At 37.2% G+C, this 19,438-nt stretch overlaps 1 protein-coding gene across 3 annotated transcripts in view; it reads right to left on the reverse strand.

The window, feature by feature from the left end:
* MAP2K4 (mitogen-activated protein kinase kinase 4) overlaps positions 1 to 19,438 on the reverse strand; it is a 104,842-nt gene that overhangs the window by 58,375 nt on the left and 27,029 nt on the right. For all 3 annotated transcript variants that reach the window (XM_067715999.1, XM_067715997.1, XM_067715998.1), the window contains one exon: positions 15,639 to 15,741. In XM_067715999.1, coding sequence (XP_067572100.1) covers positions 15,639 to 15,741 — 103 coding nt within the window. The remainder of the gene's footprint in view (positions 1 to 15,638; positions 15,742 to 19,438) is intronic.

Genomic DNA, 19,438 nt, shown 5'->3' on the forward strand with positions numbered 1-19,438 from the left:
GATACACTCTCTTCCTAGACAATGTTATCATCTATATGCTGACAACTCTCAACTTTTTATCTCCAATCTGTACCCTTTTCTCTGCACAGCAGACTCTTATTTTCGACACCAGACTATGTGTCATGTTTATTTCCTTGATATCTCTGATAGGATATTTCACAAGCATTTCACACTTAGCACATCTAAAGCTTAACTCTTGCTCTTCTGTGCTCCCTTGTCCACTGAAGCTCCAGACCCATCCAGTGGTCCCCCATCAGTAATGGCAACTGAACCCATCATTCAAGCCAGAATTCTGGAAGTCACTATGAATGCCTTCCCCTCTTCACAACCCACATTCAAATTATTACCAATTTCCGTGAATGCTGTCTCCCAAAATCTCCGGAATCTGTCCATTTCCCTCTGCCTCCACTGTCAACTCAATGTCATCACCACCCATATATTTCAGCTACACTACCACAGCCTTGCTGGGTCTCCCTAATTCTATTCTTGCCTCTCTCCAGTGCATACCCCAAACAGCAGCCAGAATCATCACTTCAGAATGTAAATCAGATCATGTCACTCACCTGCCTTTAACGTGCCACACCTTCCCACTACACTTTGTACATCACCCCAACTCTGCCTACAAGACCCTGCATCATCTGGCCCATGACTACCTCTCCACCCTTACTTTAAATCCACTTCTCCTTCTCACTGAATTATTCTCCACTAAAACTGGCATTCTTTCAGTTCCATAAAAAGCTGAACCTTTCCCACCTTGATATCTTGAAACTACAAATACATGCTATTCCCTCTGCTTGGAACATTCTTATCAGCCCCTTCCCCAAACCTAGTAAAAAGCTACACAGGTTTAGAAGCCTTCCATGGCTATCTCTTCACCATCTCCACTCCAAATCAGGCCCCTCTTTCATTCTTTCATGGCATCGGGTTATAGTCCTTCAATAGCAGGTATACCATTTATAATTTCATTCATTCATTCATTCATTTGCTGAATGTCTGTGTCTACCTCTAAACCTTAGGCTTCATGAAGCAGCACTCACATCTCTTTTTCTCAACATGAAATACCCAGTGGCCACCACAGTACCTAGCAGATGGCAGACATTCAATAAACAGCTGCTGAACATATGACAGAACACCTATCGGGTTGCTTTGGTTTCTGACAGCTGTCAGTCGCTCACAAAACTCTGATGCACTCCCTGGGTTCTATGAGATATCCCTATATCCCTTCCCTACATTCCCCTTCTTTGCACCCATTGAAACCCCAAGCTAAGAAGGAACACGTCTCTTGTATCTGACTTCTGCAGCTCCTCCAGCAGGAGAGGCAATGGCAACCATCCGGTGTACCTGCAATGCTCTGTGCGTCAGTGGTCCTCAACCAGGGGCAACTTTGCAACCCAAGGGTCTGGAGACATTTTTGGTTTTTACAACTGAGGGAGGGGGGCACTACAGCATCTAGCGAGTAGAGTCCAGAGGTGCTGCCAAACATCCTACAGCACACAGAACAGTCCTTACAGCAAAGAGTTATCCAGCCTAAAATGTCAATGGTGCCAGGGCTGAGAAGACACAGCTGCGCCTTCCAAGTCTCCTAACATAGGAGAAAGGCCAAAAACTGTCAATCTATAATCATTAAAATTTTTTTAATTTAAAAAAATGCAACATTTCACTAACACACAGTTATTCTTAAAACACTGTTTTTAATTTAAAAATGAAAATAAACTAAATTGGCTATAAAATGCAATGAAAGGTATACAACTGACTGAAAAATAGGGTATGTGCTAATTTAGAAATATCTGCAAGATGTACTGTGAAAAAAAAACAAGCTACAAAGCAGTGTATAATAAAACTACTTTTTGTATAAATATTTTCATGGTTTTATATAAATTATCACATATTTTGATATATGAACAAGTTTTTCTGCAAGGACATATTATACTTTATAATAAAGTCATATCTTCAGAGAGCAATATTAAGGACATGGAGCTTTTTATTTTATAACTTTCGATACCAACTGAATTCTCTTACTAGAAGCATATATTACTCATTTTTTAAAGGGTAACATCAATTATCTGGACAGTAAAATTATGGGCCATTTTGGTTTTCTTCTTTATACTTTTCTATATTTAAAAACAGAAAGAGAGAAAAGACAGAAAGAGAGGGAGGGAGAGGGGGAAGCAAACACCACCGGTAAATGTGCTTTTAAAAGCACAGTAAAGACAACATGTCCCTGCACCTTATAACTACTTAAGTGTACACCACACCTCATGTGACTTGATGAATGTTCCAGATTAATCCTCAAAAGCTACCTGATAACCTTCTTTAACTTTTCACTCTAGGTCTCTTTCAAACATCATGACAAGGGAAACCAAATGGGCAGAAACAAAATTTGTCACAGGCACAGGAGCCAAACCCAATAAAAACACAGGGTGCATATACTTATCAAGTGACTGATGAAACACAGAGGTGCTTTGAGAATAAGAACAGAAAGCCACAAGTACTGTTTAGTGAAAGTAAATAATATACTCATAATTTTTATCATTATTGTTCTGGCCTTTTCGTAATTGCAGTATCATTTTCATATAGTGAAATGCACAAACCATTAGGTACTGAGTTTGATGAGTTAACAAACACGTACACCCTTATATCTCACAACCCTAACAAGATATAGGATATTCCATCACCCTGGAAAGTTCTCTTCAGCCATGCTTTTCAGTCCCCTCCAGAGACACACACTGTCTGATTTCAGCCACCATAAATTAGTTTTGCCTCCTTCAGAATTTCATAGATACAATCAGACGGTGTGTTTTCTTGTGTTGGTCTCTTCTGCTCAGCATTTTCAGTGATTCATCAATGTGACTGTGGGCATCAGTACTTTGTTCTTTTTTACTGTTGAGAATTTCATTGAATTATATACCACAATTTGTTTATCCATTCTTCCATTATTAGACATCTGGGTTGTCTCTAGTTTGAGGGCAATTACGAATAAAGTTTTTAATGAACATTTGTATGCAAGTCTTTCTGAGGACATTTTCATTTTGGGTAAATAATAAGGAGTAGAATTCCTGAGTCATGGGGTAGATGTATGTTTAACTTTATAAGAAACTATCAAAGAGTTTTCTAAAGTGATTATACCACTTTCTACTTCCCCAACAATATGTGAGAATTCCAATTACACCCTATACTTGCCAATATACTGCATGGTCTTTTAAATTTTATGCATTCTGACAGTATGTATGGTATTTCCTTGTGGTTTTAATATGCATTTCCCTAATTAATGATGCTGTTAAGCACGTTTTTCATGTACTTATTATCCATTCCTATACACTTTGGAGAAATGTCTGTGAAGTCTTTAACCCATATTTTTCTTTGTTTTGTGTTATACTTCATTATATTTACTAAAGTTCTTTGTCAGATATATTAACTGTGAATATTTTCTCCCAGTATGTAGCTTGCCTATTTATTTTCTTAAGAAGCTTTTGATGAGCAGAAATTTTAAATTTTGGTAAAGTCCAGTCTATCATTTTTTAGTAGTTATTTCTTTCTTTGTCCTGTCAAAAAAATCTTTCCTTATGCCAGATCACAATATGATTTGGATATTTTCTTTTATAAGCTTTATAGAATTTCTCCTCATAGATCTATGATCCATCTCAAACTACTTTTTGCGTATGGCATAAAGTAGGAATCAAGATTTACTCTGTTCCATTCCTTCTTCCAGTTGTTCCCTCACCATGGAAATTCTCTCCTTTTCCCCACTGAACTGTATAGGCAGCTGATCAAAAATAAGTGGATTTTATCCATTCCTCTGTTGATGGACATTTAGATTGCTTCCATGTCCTGGCTGTTGTAAATAGAAGATGCAGTACATATATACAATGGAATATTACTCAGCCATAAAAAAGAACAAAATAATGTCATTTGCAGCAACATGGATGGAACTAGAGATTGTCATACTGAGTGAAGTAAGTCAGACACAGAAAGATACATATCACATGATATTGATTACCTAAAAAAAGGGGTACAAATAAACTTATTTACAAAACAGAAGTAGAGTCACAGATGTAGAAAACAAACATAGCTACTAGGGGATAAATGCGGGAGGAATAAATTGGGAGATTGGGATTGACATATACACCCTACTATATATAAAATAGATAATAAGAACCTGCTGTACAGCACAGGGAACTCTACTCAATACTCTGTAATGGACTATATGGGAAAAGAAGCTAAAAAAAAAAAAGAGTGGACATAAGTATTGATGTACGTATAACTGATTCACTTTGCTGTACACCTGAAACTAACACAACATTGTAAATCAACCATACTCCAATATAAATTTTATTTTTAAAATGGATTTTATGTTTGTCTACCGGACTTTCTATTCTATTCTGTTGATCTATTTGTCTATCCTTAATGTCCTTCCACAAAGCCCTAATTACTGTAGATTTATAGCAAACCTTGAAGTTTAAGTCCTCCAACTTATTCTTTTATAAAATTGCTTTTGGCTATTCTAGATCCTTTGCATTTCCATATAAATTCCATGTATTTAGGTCTTTAAGTTCTCTCAGCAACATATTATAGTTTTGTAGTTTCAGTGTAGAAGTCTTATGCATTTTTCACTAAATTTATCACTAAGTATTTTATACTTTTTCATTCTCTGACAATCATTTTTTCAATTCCACTTTTCAGGTGTTCCTTTACTAATATGCTTTAAATTGATTTTGGAATAATGATCATGTACCCTGCACCTCTGCTCCAGTCACTTAATTCTAATGTTTTGTAAATTAACTAGGATTTTCTACACATATAGTCATATCATCTACCAAAAAAAAAAAAAAAAAAAGACTGGTTTGCTATTTTTTTTTAGATTATTTACTTATTATTATTATTTTTTGGCTGCATCGGGTCTTAGTTGCGGCATACAGGATATTTGTTGAGGCATGAGGGATATTTCACTGTGGCGTGAAGGCTTCTCTCTAGTTGTGGCAGCAGGTTTTCTCTTCTCTAGTTGTGGCGTGCAGGCTCCAGAGCACGTGGGCTCTGTAGTTTGCGGCACGTGGGCTCCAGTGGAGGCGCTCGAGCTCAGTAGTTGTGGTGCACGGGCTCAGCTGCCCCGTGGCATGTGGGATCTCAGTTCCCTGACCAGGGATGGAACCCATGTCCCCTGCATTGCAAGGCAGATTCTTTTTTTTTTTTTTGTGGTATGCGGGCCTCTCACTGCTGTGGCCTCTCCCTGTTGCGGAGCACAGGCTCCGGACGCGCAGGCTCAGCAGCCATGGCTCACGGGCCCAGCCGCTCCGCGGCATGGGGGATCTTCCCGGACCGGGGCACGAACCCGTGTCCCCTGAGTCGGCAGGTGGACTCTCAACCACTGTGCCACCAGGGAAGCCCGCAAGGCGGATTCTTTATCACTGGACCACCAGGGAAGTCCTATGGTTTGCTTCTTTCTTTCCAATCTTCGTGTCTTTTAATTCTTCTGCTTACCTCATTGCACTGGCTAAGACCTCCAGTATAATACTGAATAGAACTGATGAGTACAGATATTCTTGTCTTATTACTAATCTTGGAGAAAGCATTAAGTCTTTTGTCTCTAAGTATGATACTAGCTATAGGTTTTTCATAGATGTACTTTAAACAGCTGAGAAAGTTCCCCCCTCTTTTCCTAGATTAATGAGAATGTCTATAATGAATGGATATTGAATGTTGTTAAATGTTTTTTCTGCATCTACTAAAATGATTATGCCATTTTTCTCCTTATTTTATTAATGCAGTGAATTATATTGATAATTTTCAAGTGTCAAATTAAGATAAATCCCACTCGGTCATGACATATTATCCTTTCTATATATTGTTGGATTCAATTTACTAATATTTTGTTGAGGATTTTCAAGTGTATGTTCATGAGGGATAGTGGTCTGTAGTATTTTTTTAATAATATCCTTCTCCAGTTTTGATATCAGGGTTACACTGAACTCATAAAATGAACTGGGAAATGCTCCCTACTCTTCTATTTGCTGAAAAAGTTTGTGGAAGCTTAGTCTTATTTATTCCTTTAATGTTTGATAAAATTTACCAGGAAAACCATCTGGGGCCCCAAGTTTCCTTTGAAAGTGGAAGTTTTTCACTCTAAATCCAATTTTTAACAGATATAGGGGTATTCAGATTTTCTATTTCTTCTTGGGTTAGTTTTTATTATTTATGTCTTTCAAGGAATCTGTCTATATCATTCAGGTTATTAAATTTATTGGCATAAAGTTACTTATTATATTTCCTTAGTATGCTATTACTGTCTGTGGGATCTGTAGTGATTACCCTCTTTCATTCCTGACAATGATAACTTGGACTTAATCTTTTCTTTCATCTGTCTTGTTAGGGGTTCATCACTTTTATTGAATCCCAAGAAACAACTTTTGAATTTGTGACTTTCTCTATTATTTGTCCATTTTCTATTTCATTAATTTCTGCTCTTATCTTTATTATTTCCTTTCTTCTACTTACTTTGGATTTAATTTGCTCTTCTTTTCCTAGCTCCTTAATGTTGTTATTCATTACTCTGTCTAGTGATTCTGTGTGTGCCTTGCCTAGGCATTTAAATATTTAGGAACACTGTTATAACACTTTTTCTTTCTTTCTGATTCATTTAGAATCTGTAATCATTCTCTCAATTGAGTTTAATCCATGCCCACTTCTTTTTCAAAAAAGGACACTGGGTAATTAATTCTCCAAAGGAAAAAATCAGGCACCTCTTCTTCTCCTCACTGGGAGTATCACCAAGCAAATCACAAAGCTTCCAATCACCTTTTGGTTGACTCTTTTATGCATGTGTGTGTGAGACAACCAAGGATCAACCAAAGACAAACAAAAAGTGAAAATACATACGAAGTTGAAGGAGAAAAAAAGTTAAGAAAAAGAGGGACTCAAACTAAGAGGTCCAAAACCTAAAGTGGAGTTTCAGCAGGAGAGCTACCGGAAAGGAGAAAATCAAAAGAACAGGAGAGGGCTTCCCTGGTGGCGCAGTGGTTGAGAGTCCGCCTGCCGATGCAGGGGACATGGGTTTGTGCCCCGGTCCGGAAAGATCCCACATGCCGCGGAGCAGCTGGGCCCGTGAGCCATGGCCGCTGAGCCTGCGCGTCCGGAGTCTGTGCTCCGCAACGGGAGAGGCCACAACAGTGAGAGGCCCGCGTACCGGAAAAAAAAAAAAAAAAAGAACAGGAGAAAATCAAAAGAATAAAAGAAAAATAAAGCATATATCCTAGAATGAAAGATAGTGGTTTCTAGTTTAAGGGAGTCCACCAAGAGCTCAGTGAAAGGAAAGAAGAAAGGAAGGAGAAGAGAAAAGGAAAATAAAACCAAAGCAGATTTCTGACACAGGGGAAAAGACAAAATCCTACAATCATCCACAAAGAAAAAAACAGGTCATATTCCAAAGTTCAAGAATCACAATGGCATATAAGTTTTTAACAGTAACCCCTGAACATTGGAAACACTGGAGCAACGCTTTCAAAACTCTGAAGAAAAATGTCTACCCCAGAATTCTATAGTCAATAAAACTACTAATCTATTAAGAGGGTTAGATAAAGGCATTTTCAGACATGCAAAGACCCAAAAACCTTACTTACTAAGAAAAAACACTTATCTTAGGAAGCCGTTAGGAGATATACTCCCCCAAAACGTGAGAGAAAAACTGAAAAAGAAAGAGAAAGAAAGAAAGAAAGAGAGAGAGAGAGAGAGAAAGAGGAAGAAAGAGAGAAAGAGAGGAAGGGAGGAAGGAAGGAAGAAAACATGAAATCCCCGAAACAGGGAATCAAATTCAGAAGAGTAACATAGGCATTCACAAAACAATGGCACCAGCCATAAAGTGCAACCACTCCAGAATACAGCAAGAGTACTGTATAGATAGACAGATGACTCTAGAAAAAAAGAACTGAGAGATCACCTAAGCAGTTAATTATGTGGAGAGGAGATTCACAGTGAACCATTAAATGAGGCAATTATTAACTCTGGGGCAAACACATTTGCTCAAGAACAGTAATGTAATTATACTGTGACTCAATTTTAAATAATAATAATAAGAAAGAATACTCTGAAAAGAGAGGATGTTTCTTTTAAATAGCAGAATTCCTTATTAGCAGACAGAAGTTTCCAGAAACATGCCTACACTACAAAGGCAAAGGACTTCTGTAACATTATGAAGTAAATCAGAACTCAAAAACTTGCTGCCTGATTACAAAGGGTTGGAAAACTCATCTAAAGCACAGCAACCAGACATTTCTTTAAAGAGCAGAACTTTGCAGTACTATAGGTAAAGAACTACAGATTATATATTCTACGTCTAAGTCTCCGATTCAAGAATCAAGATGATTTAAAACACCAAAACTAAGTTCATTTTCGGGAGACAAGCAACTTAACAGCATTTATCACATTAATTTCTTTAAATAAATATTTCAGAATTAACATCCAATACCTGAGTCCAGCTTAAGGAGAATTATACTAGTGACTCTCCAAGGGTGGAGGGCCACACAGAGAATCAGCTCAGTCACACCTAGTACCACTGCCCTCCAAGTACAACCATCAGGTGCATGGAGGTGGAGTATGGAACTGAGGGAAAGATTAAATACCTCTGAACTTTAAGAATGCAAGTTTTGAAAGATTATCTCACACAGCAGCATTATTCACTGGAGTCAAAAGTCAGAAACACTGTAATGCCCATCAATGGATAACAAAATGTCATATACACATACAATATAATTCACCCTTAAGAAGGAAATTCTGACACACACCAGAACACAGATGGAGAGCATGAGGACACGTTGAGTGAAACAAGCCAGTCACAAAACAAGTATTGTATAATGCCACTTACATGAGGTACCTAGAGCGATCAAATTCACAGAGACATAAAGTGGAACAGTGGTTACCAGGGGCCAGAAGAAAGAGGAATGGGGAGTTAGTGTTTAATGGATACAGAGTTTCAGTTTGAGAAAATAAAAGAGTTCTGGAGATGAATGGTAGCAATGGATACACGACAACATGAATGTATTCAATGCCACTAAGCTGTACACTAAGAAATGGTTAAGATGGTAAATTTTATGTTATGCATATTTTGCTACAGTAAGAAAAAAAAGTTTGCAGCAGTAAATCGAAACCAGCCCAAAATAAGTAATTACCCCACAGAATTTGACACATTTGGCCTTTTTAAATTTGGGGTACTAATTTGTACCTATAAATATTTCTACCATAAAATTACTGCCATTACGTGAAAGGGCTCCACCACAGAAATGTAGAGATTCCAAATGACTATGATTACATTAAAAGTTTCAGAGATGGAAAAAAAGTTTTAAGCTCAAGTATACTCATGGTTTTCATACTCAGGAACTGACCAGAGATGTCCTGGGACTATTTTGAGGAATGAAGGTAGACAAGACCACAGAGCTCTCTCCCACCTCCACAAACAGCCTGTCAGGCTCATGCACAAGATTTTATTTTAGGAAAGGAGCACAACACTGGCTTGATTCATATTCATTCCTGTTCATATTCATTTTCTCTCCCCCACCCCCTGCCATTCACCACACAAAATAATGAAAGTCACTATCCTAATTCAATGCCTGAACTAAAATCGGAGTTAAGTGACACACTGAAGGTCACAGAGACCATGATGACGCTGGGATAGAAACCAGGACTCCAGTAGTAACAAAACAGTTAATCCAAGATAATATGTTTAAAAGATAAAGCTTCCACAATTTAACCAGCAATAAGTGCCTACGTAATTTATAATTACTGTTCTGAGTTTTAAGATGATGCTCTACTGAGTAGACTCATCATGGAATTAAGAATACTAGTGATTGGGGCTTCCCTGGTGGCGCAGTGGTTGAGAGTCCACCTGCCGATGCAGGGGACACAGGTTTGTGCCCCGGTCCGGGAAGATCCCACATGCCACAGAGCGGCTGGGCCCGTGAGCCATGGCCGCTGAGCCTGCGTATCCGGAGCCTGTGCTCCACAATGGGAGAGGCCACAACAGTGAGAGGCCCGCATAATGCAAAAAAAAAAAAAAAAAAAAAAAGAATACTAGCGATTGGGCTTGCCTGGCGGCGCACTGGTTAAGAATCTGCCTGCCAATGCAGGGGACACGGGTTCGAGCCCTGGTCCGGGAAGATCCCACATGCTGCAGAGCAACTAAGCCCACGCACCACAACTACTGAGCCTGTGCTCTAGAGCCCAAGAGCCACAACTACTGAGCCTGCGCTCTAGAGCCCGCGAGCCACAACTACTGAGCCCACGTGCCACAAGTACTGAAGCCCGCGCACCTAGAGCCCGTGCTCCGCAACAAGAGAAGCCACCGCAATGAGAAGCCCACACACCGCAAGGAAGAGTAGCACCCCACTCGCCGCAACTAGAGAAAGCCCACGTGCAGCAACAAAGACCCAATGCAGACAAAAATAAATAAATTAAAAAAAAAAAAAAGAATACTAGTGATTAACTGGGGACTTCAAAACTTCTTTTAAAACTACCTCCTAGATGTTCTATGGCACAACTGAGCCTTTTTCTGTTCAAATATAATAAAGAAAAATGAGATCCTCTTGGTCTCAACAAAACAGAGCCCCTTAAATTTACAACATATGGTTCCCAAATGTTTAGCTTAAGCCCCCAAATGTATCTTTACTCATCATTATTTATTTCCAATGTTAGCTTTTAAGCTGGTGGTTCTTCTTGTACAATCCTGATACGTTGTGAAGATAAAAGGGCTGTTCTTTCAGAATAACAATCATATTTGGTGCATTCTAAATGATTCAGCACACTGAGAGCACTTGCACATCACTCAGCATGATGAAAGCACAGAACACAGCAGTGGACTATCTACTTCTGTTCATGTCAAATTTTATATACAGAACATGATTTTAGCACAAGCCTGCCACATTTATAAGAATACCCTTGGGGTATCAAAAAGACATATAGTGCCTAGCATAATCCAATCCTGATGGAAATGTCAAAAGTAGCCAAACATTTTTTTCCTTTCATCTTTCCTTGCACTCTTTAGTTTTACAGCTTAATCTTTCATTTAAAGAGCCAAATGGCAAAATGCTAACATCTCTTACATCTAGGTAGCAGATACAAGAGTCTCTAACACTCACTTTTTCATGTGTTGGAAATACTTATAATTTTAACCAATGATAATTAAAAACCAATTAAAAACCAGGTTGTCTCCTGACTCTCTAAGGACCCAAATGAAAAGAATGATTTTTTAAAGGAAATAAACAATAAAGAAACAGAGATTTAGACAAATTTCTGAACACCTGAAAGCAGACAAAAATATCTAGACAAAGCAAAACTAATAAATTCCAAGGGAAGGGACTCTACAGTAGTTTCAAAAACTTGTCAGCCAAGTGCAGTGTAAAACCTTGTTTAGTTCCTGCTTCAAACTTGAAAAAAAAAAGTGATGAAGTAATCTATAATACTTATTTGACGATATTAAAGAATCATTTATCCTACTAGATATAATGATAATATTATGATCGTGTTTTTAAAAAGGAGTCCTTGTCTTTTAGAAACACATCCTGAAATATTTATAGATGGAATAATATGTCTGAGGTTTGGTTAAAACTAAGGAGGGTTGGGCTTCCCTGGCGGCACAGTGGTTGAGAGTCTGCCTGCCGATGCAGGGGACATGAGTTCGTGCCCCGGTCCGGGAAGATCCCACATGCCGCGGAGCGGCTAGGCCCGTGAGCCATGGTCACTGAGCCTGCGCATCCGGAATCTGTGCTCCGCAACGGGAGAGGCCACAACAGTGAGAGGCCTGCGTACTGCAAAAAAAAAAAAAAAAAAAAAAAAACCAAAAAACTAAGGAGGGTAGAGGAATAGACAAAAATAATATTGGCCATATTAACTGTTGAAGCTGCTAAAGCTGACTGATAAATAATAGAGATTCAGCTACCACTCTCCAGTTTTGGATATATTTGCAACTTTCCATAATAAGGGGTTAAAAAAAATAGCAATAGAGAAAACTAGCACCCATAACACATGGTGGGAGGGGAGCATGCCGCCGAGACGAGAGATAGGTAATGGTCCCAACAGAACCTTAGAGAGGATTCATAGCTGGAAAGTATAAAAGCCTGGAAATGGAAGAGCGATTAAAATTCTTTCCAGAAGAAAGGTTTACTCAGCTCCTCCTTTCCTTTCCACCTGCCCCAAAATGAAGAGAGAGTATGTCTCTAAAGAAAACAAACATGCTATCTGGAAAAAACAATGCCTACTAGGGCAAATATTGGCCTACTCATTATGGCATCTAGAGTATTCCTGGCCTAACAGCCAGCACTCAAACCATTCAGAGAAAAGTCAAGTCAAGCCCACCAGTTGGCTGCCTCTAACCAGAGCTTCCAATAAGTCTTCTAATTTCCTCATCCTCAACTATCAATGGACAACCAAGAACTACTAGACATGTGGAAAAAAGCTGACACAAAGGAGAAAGACAAAAGAAAAAGTGACCCTTGAGGAAATAGATTACCTAAAGTATAGAAAAGAATTTTTAAATTCCAGACTTTACATCCACAAATTAAGAGTAGGATACTAAGAAAAAGCCAGAATCAACTCTTAGAAATAAAAAATCAATTCCCAAAACAGAATATTCTATAGAAGGGTCAGGAAATAAAGGAAATCTCCTAGAATATAAAGCAAGAAAACAAAGAAATAGAAAATATAAAAGTCAAAGACCGAGAGAATTCAGAGATACCAAAACCAAATAACACACATTTCTGGAAGAGAGAATAGGAAAAACATGGAGGAATCTATCAAAAGAAAAGCAGCAGAAACTCTCAGAAAAAGATTTGTGACTCTTCAAACTAAAACAATTCATCCGGTACACAGAAAGATGATCCATACCTAAGCATATTCTCATATAATTATAGAACACCAAGAATAAAGGCAAAATGCTGAAAGTGAGAGAGAAATAGGTAATCTATAACTAACATCTCCACTACAGTGAAACAGATCTACACATGGTCCCCAAATTTAGCATGCGCTGACACTCACCAGAAGGCCATTCTCCCCTCTATCCACCTAACCAGCCTCCTCTAGGAGGCTTTCAAAATCCAGTTCAAACCTTGTTCCTTTGTGAAACTTTTCACCAAGTTGTTTATCTGAAGTGCTCTTACCCCTCCTGCACCATTCATTTGACTTTTGATCTGTAATATCTTATGCCTTACTTCTTGAATTTCTGTCTTCTTGAAAGTTTATTTAAACTGCTATTTCTCAGAAAATAAGGACACTGTCTTAATCTTTTTTTTTTTTAATCGTCCACAGAATCCTGCACCCAGTAGACATCAAATGTCAGATGGATCTGAAACTAGTCCCTGGGACATAACTTCATTAGTTACTTATATTTCATCTTATCTTTTCCTAAACTCATTTAAAAAGTTTTATATTTATATCTATAACTAAAGTTCAAGAAGAACTGAATGCAAGGAAATTTTAAAAGAAGGAAACACATATAAATGGCATAGAGGTATCTTTTTCAAAGCCTCCACCTACTGCAAGTTATATCTTCTAATTGCAAACTTATCCTAAGCAGGGATCAACAGTGGTTTTTAGTGCCTGATAGTATTCAATACACAGGAAGAATACAGAGGATCCCTGTGGAAGGCAGTGGGAAGGTAGAGAAGATATGCTGCCCAAAGCAGGGAAACAACTGTCTCTGATGAGTATCAATACTAGTAGTTGCCTGTTCCTGATCCAGATAACAGACGAGTGCAATAATAAAACTCAAAGGCAGGGTCTAAAACTTTTACATACTAGAATCAAATTCCAAAGATTCTATCACAAAGATGCCTATTACTGTGTCCTCTCAAACTTTTAACACCTTCTGGGAAGAGATAAATAAGAAACCTAGCTGGTTACAGGATTATTATGAAGTAGTTTAAAAAAAGAAAGAAAGAAAAACCAAAAAAAGCCTGATAGACTCAAATTTTGGAAGAAAGCTTTTTCTTCACCACCCTGTTTACTGTTTAAAAAAAAAAGATTCTGTCCATGAATTCCCCTAGACATGAAGAAAGTCTAATGGGGAGAGAGTACAAATATGTAAATGTTTTTCTAGTTCTAAATGCAAATCAGGTTGTCTTTCTCTTTGTCCAAGGGGGCTTTTAAAAAAAGAAAGAAAGAAAGATTTGTTAAGTTTGGCGATTACTACATATCCTTCTTTTTTAGACTTCAAATTTGTGGTTCAGCTGGCAACCAAGGCAACAGAAATGGAATATGTTCAAGAATTAGTTTTGTACTAGCTTTCACTAGAAATTCTAGGAAATGAGGAAGGAGGTTCTTTTAAGGTTCTTTTAAGTTCTTTTGTACTAGCTTTCACTAGAAATTCTAGGAAATGAGGAAGGAGGTTCTTTTAACAGTGTTTCCTTGCTGCTGGAGCTCTGACTAATTAAGCAGTACTAAGAGTTTCCTTCCTCAATATGATTCAGAGAAGGTAACAAGGTTGAGCTCTGACAAGAAGTCTCATTGTGGACAGCAGTCTAATAAAGCTGACAGACACCACTCCCAGGCAAATAAACTGCCACTCAGTTTTCATTGAAAATCTCTTTCATTCCCCTTTAGGTGATAGGTGTAAGCATAAGAGCGTACAGACACACGTATCTGCTGCTTTCTTCTAGACACTGATGTTTTAAAAATAAAATATTTTCAACATTCCTACTGCTAGACAGTCTACCTTCTACCAATGTGTTACTGTTTGCAAATACAATGTATACCAAATGTCAAACAGCAATAAATGTGCCTCTTTGGGAAGAATAAATGTATCTGTAGTCTAATAAAGTTTGAATACAGATTGTTGAGGAATTATTACAAAACTATAAAATAATGGATTCTGACAGCTTTTTAAACCATACCTTCCACCACTTGCTTTATAGTTCTCAATATTAGAACTAGGTGAAAATTATTTTTCTGGACATTAGTAGAAATGTAAATCCACTGGCTTTGACCCTTCATGTTCTTGCCAGGTTTGAGAAGAAGAAAACATTATTATTTAATACTTCACTTCACTTTGATTCAAAGGCTTCTGTAAAATATTATTATGGCGAGATTGTTTTAAATTAACTAATATATTTCTAATACTCTTCAGTAAAATGCTACAATATCATTTCTATTTTTTAATTTAAAAATATTAAGGGAGTCAATTTTTAAAAAATCACTGACACGTACATATTCTTTCAATCTACTATGACATGGAAATCTTATAGACACTCAGTATATTAAGAATGGAAATCTATTTTGTCAACTAGTAACTGGGGATGATTTGTGCAGATCTACAGGAGAGAGTTAAGTTTTCTTAAATACTACTTACAACTTAACTGGAAATTCAGAAGGAGAGGTAAAAATAATATTCTCAGAGTTCAATAAGAGAGAAACTAAAACGATATAAATGTAACTGGATCTTCAGCTCTTCCTTTCCCTTCAAGTCAACTTTAAAAAGGAAAATTGTGTTTGCCTACTTCAGACTACAGAATCAACAGCTTTCTATTTGAGTTCAAACAGTAATATTTCAAATGGCCCAGAGGATAACAGAAATACCAACCCCTCGACTTGAAAAAATTCATAAAACACAATAACTTTAAAACCCTTGCTTGAGTTGAGCCTTTTATTTGATTACCAGGAATACTCACATGTGTGGGTTTTGAACTCCTGCAGGATTGGGATTCAGAGTAAACCTTGCTGTAGATTTGAAAGGTGGATTTGCAAAATTCAACTTCAGTGCTTTGCGTTTACCTAAGAAATAACAAATAAAAAGTAAAAGTTTCAAGTACTATAAAACAGGTAGGATTCTGAGGGCAAAAGAAATTCACTCCAAAAGGCAGAAAATTTTGCTTTAACATATAATTAATATTTTGAAAGGTGGCAAAGAATTGCTCAGAATTAAGAAAAAGTAAATAAAAATGATCTAAAGTTGTTACTAACCAGAAATCACTCATTATCTCCAAAACAACAGAAAACAATGCTCAGTGCTTCCAGTTTATATCGTTCAGAGATGCTAAGGCTTTTGTAAGTAAAAACACCACAATAAAAATCATTCCCCTCAGCAGATACATTGAAAAATACTAAAATATTAGCATCTTTCCAGTGTTACATTTTACTTCCTTAGTTTAATAAAAATCATTTTCCCTCGAATGTAATATAAACAACTGAGTGAAGAATATGAAGCATTCTGCAATCATAATGGCCTAAAAGCATTATGGTCCAGTCAACTTCAAATTAATAACACAGGTATACCAAATAATCATTTTTGGGGAGGCAATTTCTTTGGTACGGGAAGGGAGAAAGTATCAATACCTTATATTATACCAAAAAAAAAAAAAAAGTCCTCTACAGAAAAGCCAGAAAATTCAGAAAAGATAAAGAAACAAAAATGTATAAAATATTATATATATACCTATAAATATATAGGGTTTTAAAAACTTGTATATACACTTGAAAGTCCAGTTACCCCAAAATAATCATTATCTAATGCACACTATTTTCTATACATAGAGACATTATCTTTTCCTCTACAATTAAAATTGGATCACAATACTGTTTTGTAATATGCTCTAGTCACTGACCATATTTTTTTCTATGTCAATAAATCTTACAAAATCATTAATGCAGGGGCCTACTATATGGAAATTTTGTAACAGAGTTGGGTTTTCCCACATTTTTAGTACACCTTGGTTTCATGTACATATTAAGGATACTTTTCCTAGCACTCACTCTTTGCACTTCATTATACATATATCAATCAATACCTATTCCAACAACATCTCTGCCATCCAAGCACCTTCCCACCTCAGTGGATTCAGAAAATGGATTAGAGGGCTCAACCTGTTCAGCCCAGTGCTTTCACGAGACGTGAAGGCTGAGCGTGCCATGCTAGTCAGACAGGACTGCAGGACAAGAGCTGGATCAGCTCTCAGGGATGGGCCTTTCTACAGGATAACGGCAGTTCCTAAGAAGCTCACTGTCAGACATAACTATAGTACAACATGAATTTTCCTCATAAGTTGCCCTTTTGGGTTCCAAATTTTTTTTAAATAATTTTTATTTGACTGCAAGTAGAGAAAGGACATTCAAACTATACATGCAAAAGGTACTCCACAAAAAATGGCAGATTTGACTGTATTAAAAAAGCAAACTCCGTATTTACCAAAAAACCTTTAAAAAATTAAACGAAAACTTGGGAAAATCCTTGTAATACAAAATCAGAAATTCTAAATATATAAAAACATCACACAAATGAAGAAAAAATAGAAAAATTGGCAAGGGTATGAAAAATTAAGCAAAATTGAGAAAAAATTATGAAAGGTACTCGTAACACCAAAAACAGTTAAAATTTTGGTTCATGTGAAATTGGGAAAGTTTAGAGGTTTTATTTTTACACATACATTTATTTTTTTTTAAATGATAACATGGTGATCAGAGTGACCAGGTAAAAGAATCACTAGCAAAATACACTGCTGGTAGAAAAGTAACCTCTGGTGAGAGGTTCAGCAATATACAAGAAGCTTCAAATGAATATGTTCTTTCACTTCTTGGAAATTTGCCTTTAAGAAATACTTAAAGGCAGAGGACTATTCGCAGGCCCTGCTAGATTCTGAAATTGCTTGGGACTGCTTGCTCACTCCTCTGAACCTTCAGTTTTCTCCCTTTTTGAATGGGAATCTCCATCACTGTTACCCAATGCCTGACCCACCACTGTATTTTGGAAGCAGATAACTCATCTTCTAGTTACTAGGTTCATAGATGGAGAAGAATTTTGTGTCACAGTGGATCATACTCAAGAGTCTCACCCCATACCTGATTTAGATGCTTTTGATGATGAGATTTAGGACTGGTGAACTGATGATGTCTAGATGAGGTCTGGATTTGAGCTGACGATGTAATGAGTTAAGACTTCTGGGGATGATGGAGGAGAGTGAATGTACTTTGCATGTGGGGCAGATGTGACTACATGGGGGCCAGAAGGCAGACTGTAGTGGACTGAAAAGGTGGCCCCCAAAGTACCAGAAGCTATGAATGTTACTTTATACAGCAAAGTGTCTGGAGATACAATTGAGTGAAGGACCTTTGCAATCATAAATCTGAATGAGCTCAATGCTTATGAACACCACCTGCCACGTGTGTGTGTGTCTGAAACTACCTGGTACATCACCCATGTTCTCTATATGATGAAAAGTGATAGAAGACTAAGATCAAATACTAAGGATAATAACAGAATATAGAATCACTGTGAAAACCATCCGAAGAAAAACACCAAAACTGGCCCTCTCTTCAAAAGTCCAATTTGACAGGACAGTAGCTAACCTTCCCAGGCAACCTTCCCACTACAGTTAAAACGTACTCAAACTGTTCTTTTGAAAATAAATATTTCTACCTAATACACACACACACAGAGATTCCTTTTCGCACTGCATTCACATTTAAACAAAAATAAATTGAGGTCTTTAAATGACATTTACTGCATAAATGAACAAGCACACAAGTAACAGAATGTGACATCTAACTAATCTAACTTACATAAATTAGATTTAAACACACTCTATACTTCAGAAACATCTGCAGCTATCTTGAAAACAGTCCAAGTATGTATTCTGATCTCTCACCAACAAAATATGACAAAGAATTCTATAAAAGTTCAAAGCCTCTGTAAGCGGCGATGACTCAGAGCCTGAGGTCGAGTTACACGGCCTGTTCTCAGCAGCACACCCCGACTGCCCAAATGATGATCAGTTTAAGAGGAACTCATGAGTGGTCAGCCTAGAGGAGGAGAAGGAACGCTCCAGAAAGTCCATCAAAGGTGAGATTCCGGGAAAGGCAGAAAGAGGCAGCTTTTACAATACCTTAAAGGCTATTTCTGAATCTCTGTAGGCATGAGCCTTTTTGTTTGTTTAAGCATCTCTTCCTCTCCCATTCACTTTCTCTAAGTAAGAACCTCTATTAGGTCTGGTCTTTCTCATCTTTACTTCTCTTTCTCAAGAGGCCCAAAAAACTAAACCCTAAAGGCAACCTGTCACCCTGTATTCAGATATTTTTAATAACAAAACTACAAAGAAATAGGATATTAGATCAATGTGGATTTTTTTCAAAAGCCTGCAACAACTTCCACAGGGAGAAAAGGGTACAAGGAAATAAGTGATACTATAAATGGCCAGTGGAGATTTTTCTAAGCTAATAGGGATTAAAATATTTGTACAAGTAATTTAAAGTAATTATCAAGAAAGACTATAAATTTGTGATTATAATTACCCCTTCGGTAAGACTGTCACCAAATAATCAATTCCTAACCAGTCAACAGAGATAAACAGATCCTCCCCTTTAACTACAGTAGGATAGAAACAAAATATGTCAAATATCTTAAATTATTCATATGGAAGAAGTTTCCCATCCAGAATACTGTCTTTGTATACTTAAAACCCAAGTGCCTGATGTAGAA

Source organism: Pseudorca crassidens, chromosome 19 (genome assembly GCF_039906515.1).
Source record: "Pseudorca crassidens isolate mPseCra1 chromosome 19, mPseCra1.hap1, whole genome shotgun sequence".
In the NCBI taxonomy this organism is placed as follows: Eukaryota; Metazoa; Chordata; class Mammalia; order Artiodactyla; family Delphinidae; genus Pseudorca; species Pseudorca crassidens.